The sequence below is a fragment of the Ahaetulla prasina genome, chromosome 16 (genome assembly GCF_028640845.1).
Source record: "Ahaetulla prasina isolate Xishuangbanna chromosome 16, ASM2864084v1, whole genome shotgun sequence".
Taxonomy (NCBI): domain Eukaryota; kingdom Metazoa; phylum Chordata; class Lepidosauria; order Squamata; family Colubridae; genus Ahaetulla; species Ahaetulla prasina.
Window position 1 is genome coordinate 8,125,777 of NC_080554.1, and position 20,582 is coordinate 8,146,358.

Sequence of the window (20,582 nt, forward strand, 5' to 3'; positions counted from 1 at the left end):
AAAAACAAAAAACGATCCAAAACGATGCAGAAGAAATAGTTCAGCACAACACCAATGTAATCCATCTGGGGCCCTGCCTGTACCGAAGAACCGATCACCACGACGTACAAATTGAGAATTCCAGAATCAAAGCAGGCCAGGCGCTACAAAAAACTTCGCAGGAAAAGCTTCATCAATCATGACCGTTTTTTAATCAACAAGACCTCCCTTCCTATTATAGCTGTACCCAAAATGGACCAGACAACTAACCAGGAAAGTCCGTACAGTTTGCAAACACAATACATGTCAGGCTGTTCCTGGCTGTCTATTTACCATCCTGGGTAGGAAAGAATGTAGAATAGGGGCGTCAAACTCAAGTCCAGGAGGTGAGATCCAGCCCATGGGGTGCTTTGATCTGGCCCGTGGGGCTGCCCTGGAAACAGCGAAGGACCAGCCCATGATGCCTCTGCCAGCAAAAACAGAGCTCAGGAGGGACGCGGGCAGTCCTCCCGAGCTCCGTTTTTGCTGGCAGAAGGTTGCTGTCAAGATTCGGATTAATGTCAGGGTTTCAAGTAACACCCCCAACGAAAGAAAACTCCAAGGCTTGAAGTTCCTCAAAGTTCCATTTTATTAGAAGATGTCATATTGGCACATCTGGGAAAACCTGAATCTGAAAGCTTCCAGGTTTTCCCCACCCAAAAGAAAGTCCTCTGCACCCACATGTCCATCACGTGGTCCAATCCAAGCACCATCCCAACTGGAGATGCCTTCCAGTTCCAGCCAGCCAGGTGCAGGATAAAATGTCCTTGACTCTCTGAGAAAGGTATGTTATTTTGACTACATATCTCCCCGGCTCCTTACAATCCCCCCTCGCGGTTTCCCACAGTAGTAAATGTGGCAGGCCTGAAGGCCCAATGAAAAAGATGGCTTCCAGGCCTGACAATTGCAGGAGGCTGTCGCAGGCATTTTCGCTGGAAGGCATTTTTGTTCAGGCCACCACAGGCGCCCCCGACACGAATGACGTTGCGGTGGCCATGCCCACCCTGGCCACACACACCCAGCCCCCTCAAGGTCAAACCCAACCCTGACACGCCCCTCAATGAAATTGGGTTTGACACCCCTGGTGTAGAAGAATCGTCCAAAGGTTCTTTCCAAAAGGCAAATAGATTTGCATGGGTGTTTGTTTATTTTTCCCCCTTGAAAATGTTTCGCTTCTCATCTAAGAAGCTTCTGAAGAACTGATGAGAAGCAAAATGCCTTCCAGGAGAAACAAAGTCCAGTTGCCTCCTGAAGAACCGAAGAAGCTTCTTGGACGAGAAGCAAAGTGTCTTCCAGGAAAAAGTCCAGTTGCCTTTTGAAAAGAACTTTTGGGACAACTGTGACGTGAACGATTGAGAGCCTTAGGAACGAAGGAGAATCGACGTGTCCCAGGATAATGTTGCCGGATCCAATCTGGGTTGGTCACCGGGACCAGAGGTTTTGTCTTCCGAGCTTTCGGACTCATGCTGGAACCCATCTTCAGGGAATTTCTCTCCAGCAGACCGTGTGCTTTGGGCCATACTAGTGTGTGGTATTTATGGTGCCTGTTGTAAGTGATTGACAATTTCCATAGGGGATTGTAAAACAGGCATGTCAAACTTAAGGCCACGGGCTGCATACGGCCCATGGGGTGCTTAGATCTGGCCCACGGGGGTCGTCCTGGAAACAGCAAAGGACCGCCCTCGGTACCTATGCCAACAAAAGTGGAGTGTGCGTGTCGCCTCCAGGCTCTGTTTTTACTGATAATGCATTGCAGGAGCCAGTGACCAAAAACGGTGCCCAGGGGACTGCGCGTACCTCCCCCCAACCATTTTCCATTTTCACTGGCAGAGGGCTAGAAAAACAAACGAAAAGCTAAACCAAAGGAGAAATGTTCCCCCTTTTGCATTTGAGCGTGCAAGAAGGGACAGGAAAGGGAAAGCGGAAAGACAAAGAAAAAAAAGGGAAGATGGGAAGAAAGAAGAAAAGAAAAGGAAAAAAGAAGAAAAGGAAAGACAAGAAGGAAGGAAGGAGAGGGAGAGGAAGGAAGAAGGAAGGAAGCAAACAAGCAAGCAATAGCACTTAAGACTTATATATCGCTTCATAGAGCTTTATAGCCCTCTCTAAGCAGTTTACAGAGTCAGCCTTGCTGAGAGTTAACAATCTGGGTCCTTGTTTTACAATCTCAGTAGGATGAAAGGCTGAGTCAAATTTGAGCTGGTCAGGATCGAACTAATGACAATGGGCAGAATTAGCCTACAATTCTGCATTCTAATGACTGCGCCACCATGGGAAGGAAGGAAGGAAGGAAGGAAGGAAGGAAGGAAGGAAGGAAGGAAGGAAGGAAGGAAGGAAGGAAGGAAGGAAGGAGAGGGAGAGAAAGAAAGAAGAGAAGCAAGCAAGCAAGCAATAGCAAAAGCACTTATATACCACTTCATAGTGTTTTACAGCCCTCTCTAAGCAGTTTATAGTCAGCCTCTTGCTGGGATTCAACAATCTGGGTCCTTGTTTTACAATCTCAGTAGGATGAAAGGCTGAGTCAAATTTGAGCTGGTCAGGATCAACAATGGGCAGAATTAGCCTACAATTCTGCATTCTAATGACTGCGCCACCATGGGAAGGAAGGAAGGAAGGAAGGAAGGAAGGAAGGAAGGAAGAAAGGAAGGAAGGAAGGAAGGAAGGAAGGAAGGAAATTATAATGAGAGGGAGGGAGGGTCTGACGGAAGTCCTGCCTTAGCACTTGGCCACCACAGGTGCTCTCAACACGCGTGTCGTCAAACTGGCCAGACCCCCTGGCCATGTACCCCACCGGCCACCCCCACCCTAACCCCCCAAGGTCAAACATAACCACGATCGTCCCTCAATGAAATCAAGTTTGACACCCCTGCTGTAGAAGAAGCCACTTACCATGACAGACACATGTAGGATGTGCATCTGTTCGTCCACAATTTCCGACGGTTCTTGAAGGCTTGGCGGTGTGGCCCGGGAAAGTTGTTCGGCGTTGCTCATGGACACATGGAAGTAGAGGGTGCCGTTCTCCAACCACTGCTGCTTCCAGTGCACCAAAGAAAGATCCGACACCGTTCCCGACATCTCTGCAGAGAATTAAAATAGAACTTAATATTTATATATTGCTAAAAGCGCTCCATCTCGCAGCTGTTTGTCATTCATCCTCATCTGCAATTGTATTTTTAAACCTATGTGGTTGTGTTTCTTATCTTGTCCACATTTCCTACCTTAATGGACCCTTACCCTTGGATAAAGGACTTGGTCTATTTTGACCAGGTCATGGTTATCCCAAACGTACTTTTTTTAAAAAAAAATAATTGGTTAGCATTTTCTGGCAATCAGCGCATAGGACTTATCCTAAAGGAGCTTATTTTTTCAAAAGAAAGCTGGGCTTTCTTTGTTGTTCCTTGAAGAGGTTTTGCTTCTCATCCAAGAAGCTTCTTCGTTTCTGATTTTGTTTTTCCTTGAAGAGGTTTCATTTCTCATCCAAGAAGCGTCTTCGCTTCTGATTTTGATTTTCCTTGAAGACATTTCGCTTCTTATCCAAGAAGATTCTTCGCTTCTGATTTTGATTTTCCTTGAAGAGGTTTCACTTCTCATCCAAGAAGCTTCTTCGCTTCTGATTTTGATTTTCCTTGAAGACGTTTCACTTCTCATCAGAGAAGCTTCTTCACTTCTGATTTTGATTTTCCTTGAAGACGTTTCGCTTCTCATCCAAGAAGCTTCTTCGCTTCTGATTTTGATTTTCCTTGAAGAGGTTTCGCTTCTCATCCAAGAAGCTTCTTCACTTCTGATTTTGATTTTCCTTGAAGAGTTTCGCTTCATCCAAGAAGATTCTTCGCTTCTGATTTTGATTTTCCTTGAAGAGGTTTTGCTTCTCATCCAAGAAGCTTCTTCGCTTCTGATTTTGTTTTTCCTTGAAGACATTTCGCTTCTCATCCAAGAAGATTCTTCGCTTCTGATTTTGATTTTCCTTGAAGAGGTTTCACTTCTCATCCAAGAAGCGTCTTCGCTTCTGATTTTGTTTTTCCTTGAAGAGGTTTTGCTTCTCATCCAAGAAGATTCTTCGCTTCTGATTTTGATTTTCCTTGAAGAGGTTTCACTTCTCATCCAAGAAGCTTCTTCGCTTCTGATTTTGATTTTCCTTGAAGAGGTTTCACTTCTCATCCAAGAAGCGTCTTCGCTTCTGATTTTGTTTTTCCTTGAAGAGGTTTTGCTTCTCATCCAAGAAGATTCTTCGCTTCTGATTTTGATTTTCCTTGAAGAAGTTTCGCTTCTCATCCAAGAAGATTCTTCGCTTCTGATTTTGATTTTCCTTGAAGAGGTTTCACTTCTCATCAGAGAAGCTTCTTCGCTTCTGATTTTGATTTTCCTTGAAGAGATTTTGCTTCTCATCCAAGAAGATTCTTCGCTTCTGATTTTGATTTTCCTTGAAGAGGTTTCACTTCTCATCCAAGAAGCGTCTTCGCTTCTGATTTTGTTTTTCCTTGAAGAGGTTTTGCTTCTCATCCAAGAAGCTTCTTCGCTTCTGATTTTGTTTTTCCTTGAAGAGGTTTTGCTTCTCATCCAAGAAGATTCTTCGCTTCTGATTTTGATTTTCCTTGAAGACGTTTCGCTTCTCATCCAAGAAGCATCTTCGCTTCTGATTTTGATTTTCCTTGAAGACGTTTCGCTCCTTATCCAAGAAGATTCTTCACTTCTGATTTTGATTTTCCTTGAAGACGTTTCGTTTCTCATCCAAGAAGCTTCTTCCGTTCTGAAGAACAGTTCATCCGAAGGGGCTTCTTGGATGAGGAGTCTTTAGAACTGTTCTTCAGAACTGAAGAAGCTTCTTGGATGAGAAGCGAAACCCCTTCAAGGAAAAAATCAAAGAAAACCCAATTGTCTTTTGGGAAAAAAAAGCACCTTTGGGAATTATTAGGCGCCCAGGTGGCTAGAAAAATGCTAACCAATTACAATCGAGTCAATAATTGGCCTTATTAACATCTCCAAGAGCGCAGCCAAGACTTAGAAAGACAAAAATCCCTTAAAGTGAAATGGGAAGTTACCTTCTTTGCTAATTCTGAATCTCATCAACCATCTACTGGGACCAGACTGCACTGGCTAGTTTTGGGGAATAATGCAAAACCATTCCCAATGAAATGACTGATCCCTGCCGAACTTTAGCGCCCAGCCCCTTTGCTTCTATTATAATAATAACACACACACACACACACACACACACATAATAATAATAATAATAATAATAATTAATATTATTATTATTATTATTATTATTATTATTATTATTATTATTATTATTATTTAATTTTTATACTGCCCTTCTCCCGAAGGACTCAGGGTGGTGAACAGCCAAGTAAAACCATACAATATATTACAATAAAAACTATTTAAAAAACTAAAAATATCGAATAGCATATGAGTAAATTTAGGAAATATTTTGTATTAGATATATTTCTGAAGGAGAGGGGAATTGAGAGTGTGATTAAGTGTGGAGAGAATAGAGATTATAATTTAGGAATTATTTGGGATTATGATTGTTAGTTTTGATACCCTGCATTTTGTTCTGGGAAGTCGGGGTGGGGGTGGGGGTAAGGGGAGGGAATTGGGGGTTGAGGCTAGAGATGGAGTGATGGTGAATGTACAGGGATTATTGAAGATGTATAAATATAATTAATGTAGGGTCGGGTCTGCCCAGTTACCATTTTAGAACGGTGGGGAGGGAGAAAAGAGAGAGTAGGAGGTAGGAAAGAGGAGAAGAGGAAGGAAGAGGGGTAGAAGAGGGAGAAGGAAGGTGTAGGGTGGAGGGAGGAGAGGATGTAGATAAGAGAAGTAGAGGAAGGTTTGGATAGTAAAAGAAGGTAGAAGAGGGGAGTGTTAAAAAGGGGGGGGGTGACTGGGCAGGCCCGACTAAATGTATATAACTGTACATTGAATGAATTGTTTGACATGATTGTAAAAATAAAACTTTTTTACTAAAAAAAAAAAACTATTTAAAAAACTTATTCCATATGGCCTAAATTTAAATATAAAATACATAATATAAAAATAAACCCCATTTAAAACGAATTAAAAACCCCTATTAAAAAACAGACATTTTTTTTTCTTGTTAGCCAAAGGATCCTTTGATAGCAATACAAAAGAGACAATTGCCTCTTTAAACGCCAATGAATGAAAAATCCATGGGAGGTCCATGTATCCCTTTTACGATTCAATCGAGCAAAAAGGAAGGAACACAAGTTTGAAACAAAGCAAAGCCATCTTCCTTGGATGTTTCCCTCTCAGCATTGATTTCTGATAAGTTGGTGAATGGTTCCAATTCTACGTTAATTATATTAACGACATCATCCTGCCTGACTTATAGACAACTGGAGATTAACCAGACCAAAGGAGGAATAGCTAGGCGATATGAGCCTGATGCTGGGAAAGATGGAGGGCAAAAGAAGAAGGGGACAGCAGAGAAGGAGGTGGCTGGATGGAGTCACTGAAGCAGTGGGCGTGAGCTTAAATGGACTCCAGAGGATGGTAGAGGACGGGAAGGCCTGGAGGAACGTGGTCCCTGAGGTCGCGACAAATGGGCAAAAACGCAGTTTCTCCTTCCTGAGGGAGCATTACGTATTTTTTAAAAAACATTACTCAGATCGCGCTAACGATGTTTTTCCAAAAGGCAACTGGATTTTCTTCTTCGTTTCTTTTCTTGAAAACATTTCGCTTCTCATCCGAGAAGCTTCGTCAGTTCTAACTGATTATAAATCCTTCTATTTCCCCGCCATTCAGCTAGAACTGAAGAAGCCTCCCGGATGAGAAGTGAAATGTTTTCAAGGAAAAAAACCAACAACAACAAGAAGATGGAAGTCCAGTTGCCTTTTGAAAAAAGCACTTTTGGGACAAAGATGGATGATTGAGAATTTCCTTAGACATCAAGACACTCAGATCAGGGGCAAAATCCAGCAGGTTCTGGAGAACCGGTAGCGGAAATTTTGAGTAGTTCGGAGAACCGGCAAATACTACCTCTGGTTGGCTCCAGAGTGGGTGGGAATGGAGATTTTGCAGTATCCTTCCCCTGCAACCCCCACCAAGCCACGCCCACCAAGCCACACCACGCCCACCAAGCCACGCCCACAGAACTGGTTAGTAAAAAAAATTGGATTTCATCATTGACTCAGATATTTTATAGACTACATTCCATCCGTTCTACCTCCTTGTGGCTAGAAAATTATGGTTTGTAGCAAAGGTCTTTGGAAGAAAACATACAAAGAAGGCAGCAACACTAAAAAGAAATTCCACTGCAGTCTAGATCCCACATGGCCCTTTGCCCCCAAAACAGGTTTTCAACCCCTTTCATGTACAGAAATATTCATATGCTGTACCCTATCCTGCTCCGATCTTCTCTTTTGCACATTTTTTTTAAAAGATTCTTTTCTTCAGCTGACCTAGAAAAATCCTTGCTAGAGTTTCAGCTCCTTCTTCCCCTCCTCAGTCAGGACTCAGAATTGTCTCCCTCACACTCTAAGGTAAAGGTAAAGGTCCCCCTCGCACATATGTGCTAGTCATTCCTGACTCTAGGGGGCGGTGCTCATCTCCACTTCAAAACCGAAGAGCCAGAGCTGTCCGAAGACGTCTCCGTGGTCATGTGGCCGGCATGACTCAATGCCAAAGGTGCACGGAAGGCTGTTCCCTTCCCACCAAAGGTGGTTCCTATTTTTCTACTTGCATTTTTTTTTTACGTGCTTTCAAACTGCTAGGTTGGCAGAAGCTGGGACAAGTCACAGGAGCTCAGCCCATAACGCGGTGCTAGGGATTCAAACCGCTGTACTGCCGACTGTTTGAGCGACAAGCTCAGCATCTTAGCCCCTGAGCCACCGGGTTGGATTGAACACGGATTGAAACCCAAGCTGTTGTGTTTGGTCTTGAGAAGAAAAAAACAACCCAAGATTAAAATAGTCCAGTGTACTCCCTTCCTTGGCGCAACGTCTAATTATTTTATTGATATCTCCAAGAGAGACGTGTTATAATTAGAAACCCCAAGGAGGCCTTTTGGTGGCTCTGGATACTATTTATATCCCTAGCAGCAAAAAAAAACCCTGCCACGCCAGTCTCTTGCGACCATCTATGAATCTTCTAGGAGAACAGAGAAACGGATCCTTATTAACAAGACTTCATTTCCGCAGGGATCCAATCCACGTCGGTCACCGGGAAGAGAAGTTTGTTCTTCCAAGCTTTCGGACTTTATTATTTATTTATTTATTTATTTATTTATTTATTTATTTATTTATTTATTTATTTATTTATTTATTTATTTATTTATTTATTTTGTCACAACAGTATATATAAGCATAAGCATGAAATAACTATACAATATATAAGCATATATATAAATATAAGTATGTAATAACTATACAATATATAAGCATATATATAAGTATGTAATAACTATATTAATTGGATATAACGAAAGGAAACAATTGGACAGGAATGATAGGCACGCTTGTGCTCTTATGCACGCCCCTTACAGACCTCTTAGGAATGGGGTGAGGTCAATAGTAGACAGTTTTTGGTTGAAGCTTTGGGGATTTTGGGAAGAGACCACAGAGTCAGGTAGTGCATTCCAGGCATTAACAACTCTGTTACTGAAGTCATATTTTCTGCAATCAAGATTGGAGCGGTTCACATTAAGCTTAAATCTATTGTGTGCTCGTGTATTGTTGTGATTGAAGCTGAAGTAGTCTTCGACAGGAAGGACATTGTAACAGATGATTACAGAAGGCGGCAGAGTTCTAAATTTTCTAAACCCAGGATTTCAAGTCTGGTGGCATAAGGTATTTTGTTGTATTCAGAGGAGTGGAGAACTCTTCTTGTAAAATATTTCTGGACACGTTCAATTGTATTGAAGTCTGAAATGACTCATGCTGGAGCCAGGGGTGAGCTCCTGGGGGTTCAACAGGGTTCGGGCGATCCTCTAACCAAGGATCGCTGGGGTTTCGTGAACCCCTACCCACCCCTAGCTGTCCGGTAGGGAAAATTTTTAGATTTCACCCCTGCCTCAGATTGTGTTGGCAATCAAAAAACAGTCATTGTTGGCTTTTTTCTTCCACCTCCCCTTCGTGTCTGAGAGTTAGGCTGCAGACCTGAAATCTCACACTTCTGATATTTTAAACTGCTTTAGAATAGAATAGAATTTTTATTGGCCAAGTGTGATTGGACACACAAGGAATTTGTCTTGGTGCATCTGCTCTCAGTGTACATAAAAGAAAAGATACGTTCATCAAGGTACAACATTTACAACACAATTGATGGTCAATATATCAATATAAATCATAAGGATTGCCAGCAACAAGTTATAGTCATACAGTCATAAGTGGAAAGAGATTGGTGATGGGAACTATGAAACGATTAATAGTAGTGCAGATTCAGTAAATAGTCTGACAGTGTTGAGGGAATTATTTGTTGGGGGATTCTTTGAAAACACCCAGACACACATCCCTCCATTAAATGCAAGTAGGATATGTTTGTTGGGCGGGTGTGAATTCAAACTATATATGCCTTACGGGCATGTGCAGCATTATCCCTCTTTTCAATGCAGCATCTGCGATGCAAATGGTCGTAAACAAACATTAAATGTTAATACCGATGGCGAGCTCCGTTGTAAATTGGATAAGACTCGCCAGAGGTACACAGAGAATGGCAAATTCTCTAGGAGGATCACACTGGAAAAAAGAATCAGAACACTAAATACAAGCTCGATGGACATTACCTTGTAGGTGACCCCCACCCTGTTAAAGACCCTGGAGCTTTCATATCAAATGATCTAAGTGCCAAAACTCACTGCAACTACATCGCAAAAAAGGCTTTAAGAGTTGTAAACTTAATCTTGCGTAGCTTCTTCTTCAGAAAGATTACGCTACTAACCATATAAAACATTTGCTAGACCAATTCTTGAATACAGCTCGCCTGTCTGGAACCCACACCTCATTTCGGACATTAATACAATTGAGCGTATCCAGAAATATTTTACAAGAAGAGTTCTCCACTCCTCTGATCACAACAAAATACCTTATGCCACCAGACTTGAAATCCTGGGCTTAGAAAATTTAGAACTACGCCGCCTTCGACATGACCTGAGTTTAACTCATAGAATCATCTGTTACTATGGGATGAAATACTCTGAAGTCTGCTACCAGTTCGCTTTGCTACTGGTTTGCTTTGCATGCGCATGCACGGTGTGCGCCAAACGCATGCTTTGCACGCAGGCGCACCACAGGCGCTACCACGCAGCATTGAAAAAGGAGGATTAAGAAGCCTTTTCTAAGGTAAGTAGAACAGCGAGGGGAGGGGAACAGCTGTGCCGCGTGATTTAGAGTTGCTAGAAAGCAGGATTTCCTGCTTTCTAGCGAATATAAATCACGCGGCACAGCTGATTGTCAGAAATACCCGTTTGCCCAAACTGGTAGCATTTTTTTTTTACTACCAGTTTGCCTGGTAGCTTTTATTACTACCGGTTTGAGCGAACCGGTCCAAACCGGTAGCATTTCACCCCTGCATTGCACCATAATCATTTGGGGGGGGGGGGGCTTGGCCTTAGAAGACACCATGAATACAACAACCATGGTTTGTAAACCATGATTTATGATTTACCTATTGTGTTAAACCCCCTCCCCCGCCAATTTGTTTGTTTTTAAATAAATCAAAGCATATCACTTAAAACGTATGAAGCTCCCAGTGAATTTTGGGTGGTTGGAGCCAGTTTGTGCCAGGAGTGATCAAACGAGCAAGATTTTTATTTGATCTCTGCTAACTGTATCTTTCCTGCATTCATCTGAACCTTTTTTATTTTCTTTGCTTCCTCTGAATGTAAAAAAAAAGAAAGAAAGAAAGAAAAAAGGACTAATTGGTCATTTAGTACTCTCTATCGCCTTCTTTTAAAAAAAAATAGAATTTCCCTATATTATAAAGCCTGGGAAAAAAAAAACCAGGCAGGTCAGATATAAATTCTTTTATCTCTTCTTTGTACAAGGAAAGTATGCAAAGTAAACCTAATTAGGATCTGTCTGATTTATGTCTTTAAGATTTGTTCAGCAACTGTGAAGGATGATCAGAGAAACAGGGTGTGTGTGGCATGAGTTCTCATTGATACTTTTAAAAACGAAGATCATTCCTTAGCTTGTTTCCGAAGAAATGCTTTCCAAAAGGAAATTTAGCCAGCTGCAGTTACGCTGGCAAATATTACGATAGGCTGGAAAATACAAACTTATTTTCCAAAACACCCGAAGGCAAGACAAGAAACAACGGATGGAAACTCATCAAGGAGAGAAGCAACCTGGAATTGAGGAGAAACTTCCTAAGAGTCAGGACAATTAATCAGTGGAACAGAAGTTTGTTTGGTTTTTTTTGCATTTATATCCCGCCCTTCTCCGAAGACTCAGGGCGGCTTACACTATGTCAAGCAATAGTCTTCATTCTATTTGTATATTATATACAAAGTCAACTTATTGCCCCCAACAATCTGGGTCCTCATTTTACCTACCTTATAAAGGATGGAAGGCTGAGTCAACCTTGGGCCTGGTGGGACTTGAACCTGCAGTAATTGCAAGCAGCTGCTGTTAATAACAGACTGTCTTAGCAGTCTAAGCCACCAGAGGGCCTTTGGAGAAGTTGCCTTTGGAAGTTGTGGGTGACTCCATCACTGGAGGTTTTCAAGAAGAGATTGGACAACCATTTGTCTAGCATAATCTAGGATTTTCTGCTTGAGCAGGGGGCTGGACTAGAAGACCTCCAAGGTCCCAGCCAGCTCTGTTCTAATTGATTAATTGATTGACTATTGAGTTGGGCAGTTTGCAAAAAATAAAAGATTGTGGTTTTTTTTCCTCTTCCTCATTCTCTTCCAAACGTTTACGTTGGCAAACTGTGAACCAATTATCCTTCATTTGTGCCAGTAAGAAAATGGCACGTTTCAATCTTCGGCTATGCTGGGATTATATTTGCAATATTTATAAGGAAGGGAGGCCACAGAGTAATAATACCTGCTGAGGGACGTTGCGTTAACAGGTTGCAATCTTTGTTCAAGACGTCAAGCCAGTTGGAAAGATCATGAGTCTTCCCAACAGAACGGGAATGTTCAAAGAATTTTCTTTGTTGGGTTGAGAAGGAAAAAGATGTATGTGTAATCCTTGACGCACAATGATTCATTTAGTGACCATTCGAAGTTACAAGAGCAGGAAAAGAAATGCCTTATGGCTGTTTTTCGCACTTGAGGCTGTTGCAGCATTCCCTTGGCCAGAGGTTCCAAATCCAGGCGCTTGGCAACTGACTCATACTTATGACGGTCGTAGCGTCTCGGGGTCACGCGATCCCCTTTGCGACCTTCTGACCAGCCGAGTCAATGGGGAGGCCAAATTCGCTTAACGACCGTGGAACTAACTTAACAGCTGTAATGATTCGCTTAACCACTCGTAAAATGGGGGGGGGGGAAATTCACTTAACAACCGTCTTGCTTTGCAGTAGAAATTCTGGCCTCATTTGTGGTCGTAAACTGAGGACTAACAGTAGCCATCCTTGCCTCTCACTTGCCGGCTGATGCTTAGAAGCTTCGCGGCCTTCCCTTCTCCGGGAGCAACGTACATTTTTTTTATAACGCTCATGAATTGAAATAACAATATTACAAGTCGCCTGAAGTGGGCCATTGCTTTTCAAAGTGCTTCTCTCTTGAGCTGGCAGATGTACTCAACTCATCTCATTCTCAGATCCATTTGTGACCTTGGAGTTTTCAGAGTCTATCCTGTGTTGGTTGGATTTTTGTTAGGGGGTTTAACCCCCATCCTTTGGGAAATCACAGAGAGGCTACAGCCCCCCATGAAGGGAAGAGAGTAGAGTAGAGTAGAGTAGAGTAGAGTAGAGTAGAGTAGAGTAGAGTAGAGTAGAATAGAATAGAATAGAATAGAATATGTGGAGTGGAATGGAATGGAATGGAATGGAATGGAATGGAATGGAATAGAATAGAATAAAATAGAATAGAATGTGTAGAATAGAATAGAATATGTGGAATAGAATAGAATATGTAGAATAGAATAGAATAGAATAGAATAGAATAGAATAGAATAGAATAGAATAGAATAGAATAGAATAGAATGTGTAGAATAGAATAGAATAGAATAGAATAGAATAGAATAGAATAGAATAGAATAGAATAGAATAGAATAGAATAGAATAGAATATGTGGAATGGAATGGAATAGAATAGAATATGTGGAATGGAATGGAATAGAATGGAATAGAATAGAATAGAATAAAATAGAATAGAATGTGTAGAATAGAATAGAATATGTGGAATAGAATAGAATATGTAGAATAGAATAGAATAGAATAGAATAGAATGTGTAGAATAGAATAGAATATGTGAAATAGAATAGAATAGAATAGAATAGAATAGAATAGAATGTGTAGAATAGAATAGAATATGTGGAATAGAATAGAGTAGAATAGAATAGAATAGAATAGAATTTGTAGAATAGAATAGAATATGTGGAATAGAATAGAATATGTAGAATAGAATATGTGAAATAGAATAGAATAGAATAGAATAGAATAGAATAGAATGTGTAGAATAGAATAGAATATGTGGAATAGAATAGAGTAGAATAGAATAGAATAGAATAGAATTTGTAGAATAGAATAGAATATGTGGAATAGAATAGAATATGTAGAATAGAATAGAATAGAATAGAATAGAATAGAATAGAATGTGTAGAATAGAATAGAATGTGTAGAATAGAATAGAATAGAATAGAATAGAATAGAATAGAATAGAATAGAATAGAATGTGAATAGAATAGAATAGAATGTGTAGAATAGAATAGAATATGTGGAATAGAATAGAATATGTAGAATAGAATAGAATAGAATAGAATAGAATAGAATAGAATAGAATAGAATAGAATAGAATAGAATAGAATAGAATAGAATAGAATATGTGGAATGGAATGGAATAGAATAGAATATGTGGAATGGAATGGAATAGAATGGAATAGAATAGAATAGAATAAAATAGAATAGAATGTGTAGAATAGAATAGAATATGTGGAATAGAATAGAATATGTAGAATAGAATAGAATAGAATAGAATAGAATGTGTAGAATAGAATAGAATATGTGAAATAGAATAGAATAGAATAGAATAGAATAGAATAGAATAGAATAGAATAGAATAGAATAGAATAGAATAGAATGTGTAGAATAGAATAGAATATGTGGAATAGAATAGAATAGAATAGAATAGAATAGAATAGAATAGAATAGAATGTGTAGAATAGAATAGAATATGTGGAATAGAATAGAATGTGTAGAATAGAATAGAATAGAATAGAATAGAATAGAATAGAATAGAATAGAATAGAATAGAATGTTAAAGAGACCTTGGAGGTCTTCTAGTCCAACCCCCTGCTTAGGCAGGAAAGCCTACACCACTTCAGACAAATGGTTATCCAACCTCTTTTCAAAAACATCCAGTGTTGGAGTATTCACAACTTCTGGAGGCAAGTTGTTCCGCTGATTCATTGTTACATCTATTGAAGAGCGAGGGTCCTTTTCAAAAAATAAGGGGTTGGAAAAATATTCCTCCCCAAACTCTGGGATCAGGTGCAGAGGCCTCTCCAGCCCCCACTCCCCAAATTCAAATTATTGATTGATTCAATTTCTACAGGCGCCCATCTCGGTCCATGATTCTGGATGGATTACAATTCAAAAAATATATTACAATTAAGAGAGTAAGAACATTTTTAGTGGGATGAAACTGGTCTTAGCTGATTAAATCAAATCTAGTTCTGTCTCTAATATGTCTCACCATTTTCTATCCTATCCTCCCTCCCTCCTTTCCTTCTTTTCTTCCCTCTGTCTTCCTTCCTTCCTTCTTTCTCTCTGTCTTCCTTCTTTCTCCCTCTGCCTGCCTGCCTTCCTCCCTTCTATATACCTTCCTTCTTTCTCTCTCTGTCTTCCTTTCCTTCCTTCCTTCCTTCCTTCCTTCCTTCCTTCTCTATACCTTCCTTTCTTTTTCCCTCTCTTTGCCTTCCTTCCTTCCTTCCTTCCTTCCTTCCTTCCTTCCTTCCTTCCTTCCTTCCTTCCTTCCTTCCTTCCTTCCTTCCTTTTCTATAGCTATAGAAAATGTTTGAAGGCAAGCTGTTTCATTCGTTGATTGTTCTCGCTATCAGGAAATTTCTCCTTAGTTCCAGGTTACTTCTCTCCTTGCTTAGTTTTTCATTCCATTGTTCCTTGTTTTGCTTTGGAGAATAGGTTGACTTCCTCTTCTATGTGGCAGCCCCTCAAATATTGGAGCACTGTTATCATGTCACCCCCTCCTCCTTCTTTTCACTAGACTAGACATACGTACATACAGAAGTTATTGATTTCCTGCTCCCTGCTCCCTACCAATCACGATCCACTTCTATGACTTTCTCCTGACTTGTTTAGATTGTAATTCAGCCTCAAGTACATTACTTTTATTTATAATACCGGTGTTTCAGCAGGGTTGCTGGAAGCTCTCAAAAATTATTTACAGGGCTTTTTGATTTTCAATTTCCAAACCATACAATTCCATTTTTTATTCATCTGCAGAGGTTTCCGTTGACCAGGGACTATTAAACAAAACAACAGCCTAGCAGAAAATCTGGAGGAAAAAAAAAAACCCCAGACGTTAAAAGGCATATAATAAAGATGAATAGAACTACATTTGTTTCTTGGTTTGCTCCCCTCCCATCTCCTCCCCCCAAAAAATATGGGATAGAATCAAGATCACGTGAAGTGTTAGTGCCACTTTATAATAATTTGGTAAGACCATACTCCAAATATGGCATCCAGTTTGAGTTGCCATGATATGAAAAAGACGTTGAGAAAGAGTGCAGAGAAGAGCAAGAAAGAGGATGGGGGGACTCGAGGCTAAAACATATAAACAATGGTTGCAGGAATTAGATATGTCTAGTTTAGGGGCAGGGGTGAAATGTAAAATTTGTTACTACCGGTTCTGCGGGCATGGCTTGGGCAAGGGCAATCTGAAGAGGTTGTAGAAAAAATGCTTTTAAAAGGCTCCTCTGATGATCCCAGCTGAGCTGCACGATCATCAGAGGCTATTTTTTTTTTCTTTTAAAAGCATTTTTTCGGCCAAAGAAAAAATGCTTTTAAAAGTTAAAAAAAAAAAAACAACCTCTGATGATCGTGCGGCTCAGCTGGGAATGGGGGGGAGGGCAGGGATTTTTGCTACTGGTTCTTCGAACCACTCACTGCTGTCGCTACCGGATCGGGAGTTCCAGTCCAAACCGGAAGCATTTCACCTCTGATTAGGGGGTAACATGATAGCAGCCTTCCAATATCTCAGGGATTGCCACAAACTAGAGAGAGTCAAGACTCTAGAAAGAGTGCAGAGAAGAGCAACCAAGATGAGTAGGGGGCTGGGGGCTAAAACATATGAAGAACAGTTACAGGAACTGGGTAGGTCTAGTTTAACGAAAAGAAGGACCAGGGGAGACATGATGGCAGCCTTCCAATATCTCAGGGGCTGCCCCAAAGAAGAGGGAGTCAAGCTATTCTCCAAAGCCCCTGAAGGCAGGACAAGAAGCAACGGGTGGAAACTCATCAAGGAGAGAAGCAACCTGGAACCAAGGAGGAATTTCCTGACAGTTAGAACAATTAATCGATGGAATCTCTCCAGACGTTGTCGGTACTGCATCACTAGAAATTGGACTAGAAAACCTCGGAGTGGAACAGCTTGCCACCAGAAGTTGTGGGTGTTCCAATACTGGAAGTTTTCAAGAAGAGACTGGACAGCCATTTGTCCGGAATGCTATAGGGTCTCCTGCCTGAGCAGGGGGTTGGACTAGAAGACCTCTCAAAGGTCCCTTCCAACTCCGTTATTCTGTTATTCTTACGATTGAGCTACAAAACTCTGGCATTTTCATTTAAGGCGCAGGATCCCATCGCTGATCAAGGACCACACAATCCATCTATCTCGGTTTATCACCTCCCTGGCTTCCTTCAGTCTCTTTGTCTCTTAAGACAGAATGGTGGGAAAAATCTAGAAAGGCACCGGATTTAAAAAAAAACCAACCTCTGATGATCGTGCGGCTCAGCTGGGAATGGGCGGGGGGGCAGGGATTTTTGCTACTGGTTCTTCGAACCACCCTCTGCTGTCGCTACCGGATCGGGAGTTCCAGTCCAAACCGGAAGCATTTCACCTCTGATTAGGGGGTAACATGATAGCAGCCTTCCAATATCTCAGGGATTGCCACAAACTAGAGAGAGTCAAGACTCTAGAAAGAGTGCAAAGAAGAGCAACCAAGATGATTAGGGGGCTAAAACATATGAAGAACAGTTACAGGAACTGGGTATGTCTAGTTTAATGAAAAGAAGGACCAGGGGAGACAGGATAGCAGCCTTCCAATATCTCAGGGGCTGCCCCAAAGAAGAGGGAGTCAAGCTATTCTCCAAAGCCCCTGAAGGCAGGACAAGAAGCAACGGGTGGAAACTCATCAAGGAGAGAAGCAACCTGGAACCAAGGAGAAATTTCCTGACAGTTAGAACAATTAATCGATGGAATCTCTCCAGACGTTGTCGGTACTGCATCACTAGAAGTTGGACTAGAAAACCTCGGAGTGGAACAGCTTGCCACCAGAAGTTGTGGGTGTTCCAATACTGGAAGTTTTCAAGAAGAGACTGGACAGCCATTTGTCCGGAATGCTATAGGGTCTCCTGCCTGAGCAGGGGGTTGGACTAGAAGACCTCCAAGGTCCCTTCCAACTCCGTTATTCTGTTATTCTTACGATTGAGCTACAAAACTCTGGCATTTTCATTTAAGGCGCAGGATTGTGTGGTCCCATCAAGGACCACACAATCCATCTATCTCGGTTTATCACCTCCTTGGCTTCCTTCAGTCTCTTTGTCTCTTAAGACAGAATGGTGGGAAAAATCTAGAAAGGCACCGGATTTAAAAAAAAAAAACAACACCATCATTTTACGTCGGGGGATTAAAGGCCCCTCTCGAAAGAAAGAAAAAAAGAAAGAAAGAGAGAAAGAAAGGAAGGAAGGAAGGAAGGAAGGAAGGAAGGAAGGAAGGAAGGAAGGAAGGAAGGAAGGAAGGAAGGAAGGAAGGAAGATGGATGGGGAGAAGGAAGGAAGGAAGGAAGGGAGATGGATGGGCAGAAGGAAGGAAGGAAGGAAGATGGATGGGGAGAAGGAAGGAAGGAAGGAAGGGAGATGGATGGGCAGAAGGAAGGAAGGAAAGAAGGAAGATGGATGAGGAGAAGGAAGGAAGGAAGGAAGGAAGGAAGGAAGGAAGGAAGGAAGGAAGATGGATGGGGAGAAGGAAGGAAGGAAGGAAGGAGGAAGGAAGGAAGGAAGGAAGGAAGGAGATGGATGGGCAGAAGGAAGGAAGGAAGGAAGGAAGGAAGATGGATGGGGAGAAGGAAGGAAGGAAGGAGATGGATGGGCAGAAGGAAGGAAGGAAGAAGGAAGATGGATGGGAGAAGGAAGGAAGGAAGGAAGGAAGGAAGGAAGGAAGGAAGGAAGGAAGATGGATGGGAGAAGGAAGGAAGGAAGATGGATGGGAGAAGGAAGGAAGGAAGGAAGGAAGGAAGGAAGGAAGGAAGATGGATGGGGAGAAGGAAGGAAGGAAGGAAGGAGATGGATGGGCAGAAGGAAGAAGGAAGAAGGAAGATGGATGGGAGAAGGAAGGAAGGAAGGAAGGAAGGAAGGAAGGAAGATGGATGGGGAGAAGGAAGGAAGGAAGATGGATGGGGAGAAGGAAGGAAGGAAGGAAGATGGATGGGGAGAAGGAAGGAAGGCAGGGAGGGAGATGGATGGGCAGAAGGAAGGAAGGAAGGAAGGAAGGAAGGAAGGAAGATGGATGGGGAGAAGGAAGGAAGGAAGGAAGGGAGATGGATGGGCAGAAGGAAGAAAGGAAAGAAGGAAGGAAGGAAGGAAGATGGATGGGAAGGAAGGAAGGAAGGAAGGAAGGAGATGGATGGGCAGAAGGAAGGAAGGAAGAAGGAAGATGGATGAGGAGAAGGAAGGAAGGAAGGAAGAAGGAAGGAAGGAAGGAAGGAAGGAAGGAAGGAAGGAAGGAAGGAGATGGATGGGCAGAAGGAAGGAAGGAAGGAAGGAAGGAAGATGGATGGGGAGAAGGAAGGAAGGAAGGAAGGGAGATGGATGGGCAGAAGGAAGAAAGGAAAGAAGGAAGATGGATGGGGAGAAGGAAGGAAGGAAGGAAGGAAGGAAGGAAGGAAGGAAGGAAGGAAGGAAGGAAGGAAGGAAGGAAGATGGATGGGGAGAAGGAAGGAAGGAAGATGGATGGGGAGAAGGAAGGAAGATGGATGGGGAGAAGGAAGGAAGGAAGGAAGGAAGATGGATGGGGAGAAGGAAGGAAGGAAGGAAGGAAGATGGATAGGGAGAAGGAAGGAAGGAAGATGGATGGGCAGAAGGAAGGAAGGAAGGAAGGAAGATGGATGGGGAGAAGGAAGGAAGGAAGGAAGAAAGGAAGGAAGGAAGGAAGATGGATGGGAGGAAGGAAGGAAGGAAGAAAGGAAGGAAGGAAGGAAGATGGATGGGAGGAAGGAAGGAAGGAAGGAAGGAAGGAAGGAAGGAAGATGGATAGGGAGAAGGAAGGAAGGAAGATGGATGGGCAGAAGGAAGGAAGGAAGAAAGGAAGGAAGGAAGGAAGATGGATGGGAGGAAGGAAGGAAGGAAGAAAGGAAGGAAGGAAGGAAGATGGATGGGAGGAAGGAAGGAAGGAAGGAAGGAAGGAAGGAAGGAAGGAAGGAAGGAAGAAAAAAGGAAGCAGAATACCTGTGGGAATTTGCAAAGACCCTGCTTTGCACTGCATTAGTCAAAACCACAATCCCAGTCTCAGAGCTGTCAGGAGTGGCTTGTATGCATTTGGGCATGAAAGGCCCTCAAAAGCTGAAATATGTTGTTTCTCGAGAAGAAGGGGAGGGAGAGAAGTATTCCTTGGGGGAACTATTTGACAAGGGTGGAGGAAGAGAAATGGACTGCAGCGGTAACCTCTACATGCATTCGCTTTTAAGGCCTGGGCTCACTTCCTTGCCATTAAAGAGCCAACAAATGCGTCATGGAAGGTAGCACAGAATTAGAAACCTGGAAGGAAGGTCTTCGTTCTAATTCCACTTTCCTTCCCTAAAGCTGGATGATCTAATCCAGGGGTGTCAAATTCAATTTCATTGTGGTTGACCTTGGGGTGGGTGGGGCAACTGGGTGGGTGTGGCCAACTAGGGGGGCGTGGCCAGCTTGACACCACTCCCCAAACTGCCTGGCATGTTTCCTCTTTGCACTGGGTTTAGAATAACAGAGTTGGAAGGGACCTTGGAGGTCTTCTAGTCCAACCCCCTGCTTAGGCAGGAAACCCTACACCACTTCAGACAAATGGTTATCCAATCTCTTCTTAAACACTTCCAGTGTTGGGAGCATTCACAACTTCTGCAGGCAAGACGTTCCACTGATTAATTGCCAGGAAATTTTTTCCTTAGTTCTAAGTTGCTTCTCTCCTTGATTAGTTTCCACCCGCTGCTTCTTGTCCTGCCCTCA

The 20,582-nt window shown here is 42.2% G+C and overlaps 1 protein-coding gene across 2 annotated transcripts in view; it reads right to left on the reverse strand.

Moving 5' to 3' along the window:
- ASTN2 (astrotactin 2) overlaps window positions 1-20,582 on the reverse strand; it is a 479,279-nt gene that overhangs the window by 365,583 nt on the left and 93,114 nt on the right. For both annotated transcript variants that reach the window (XM_058159180.1, XM_058159179.1), the window contains exon 2: window positions 2,905-3,092. In XM_058159180.1, coding sequence (XP_058015163.1) covers window positions 2,905-3,092 — 188 coding nt within the window. The remainder of the gene's footprint in view (window positions 1-2,904; window positions 3,093-20,582) is intronic.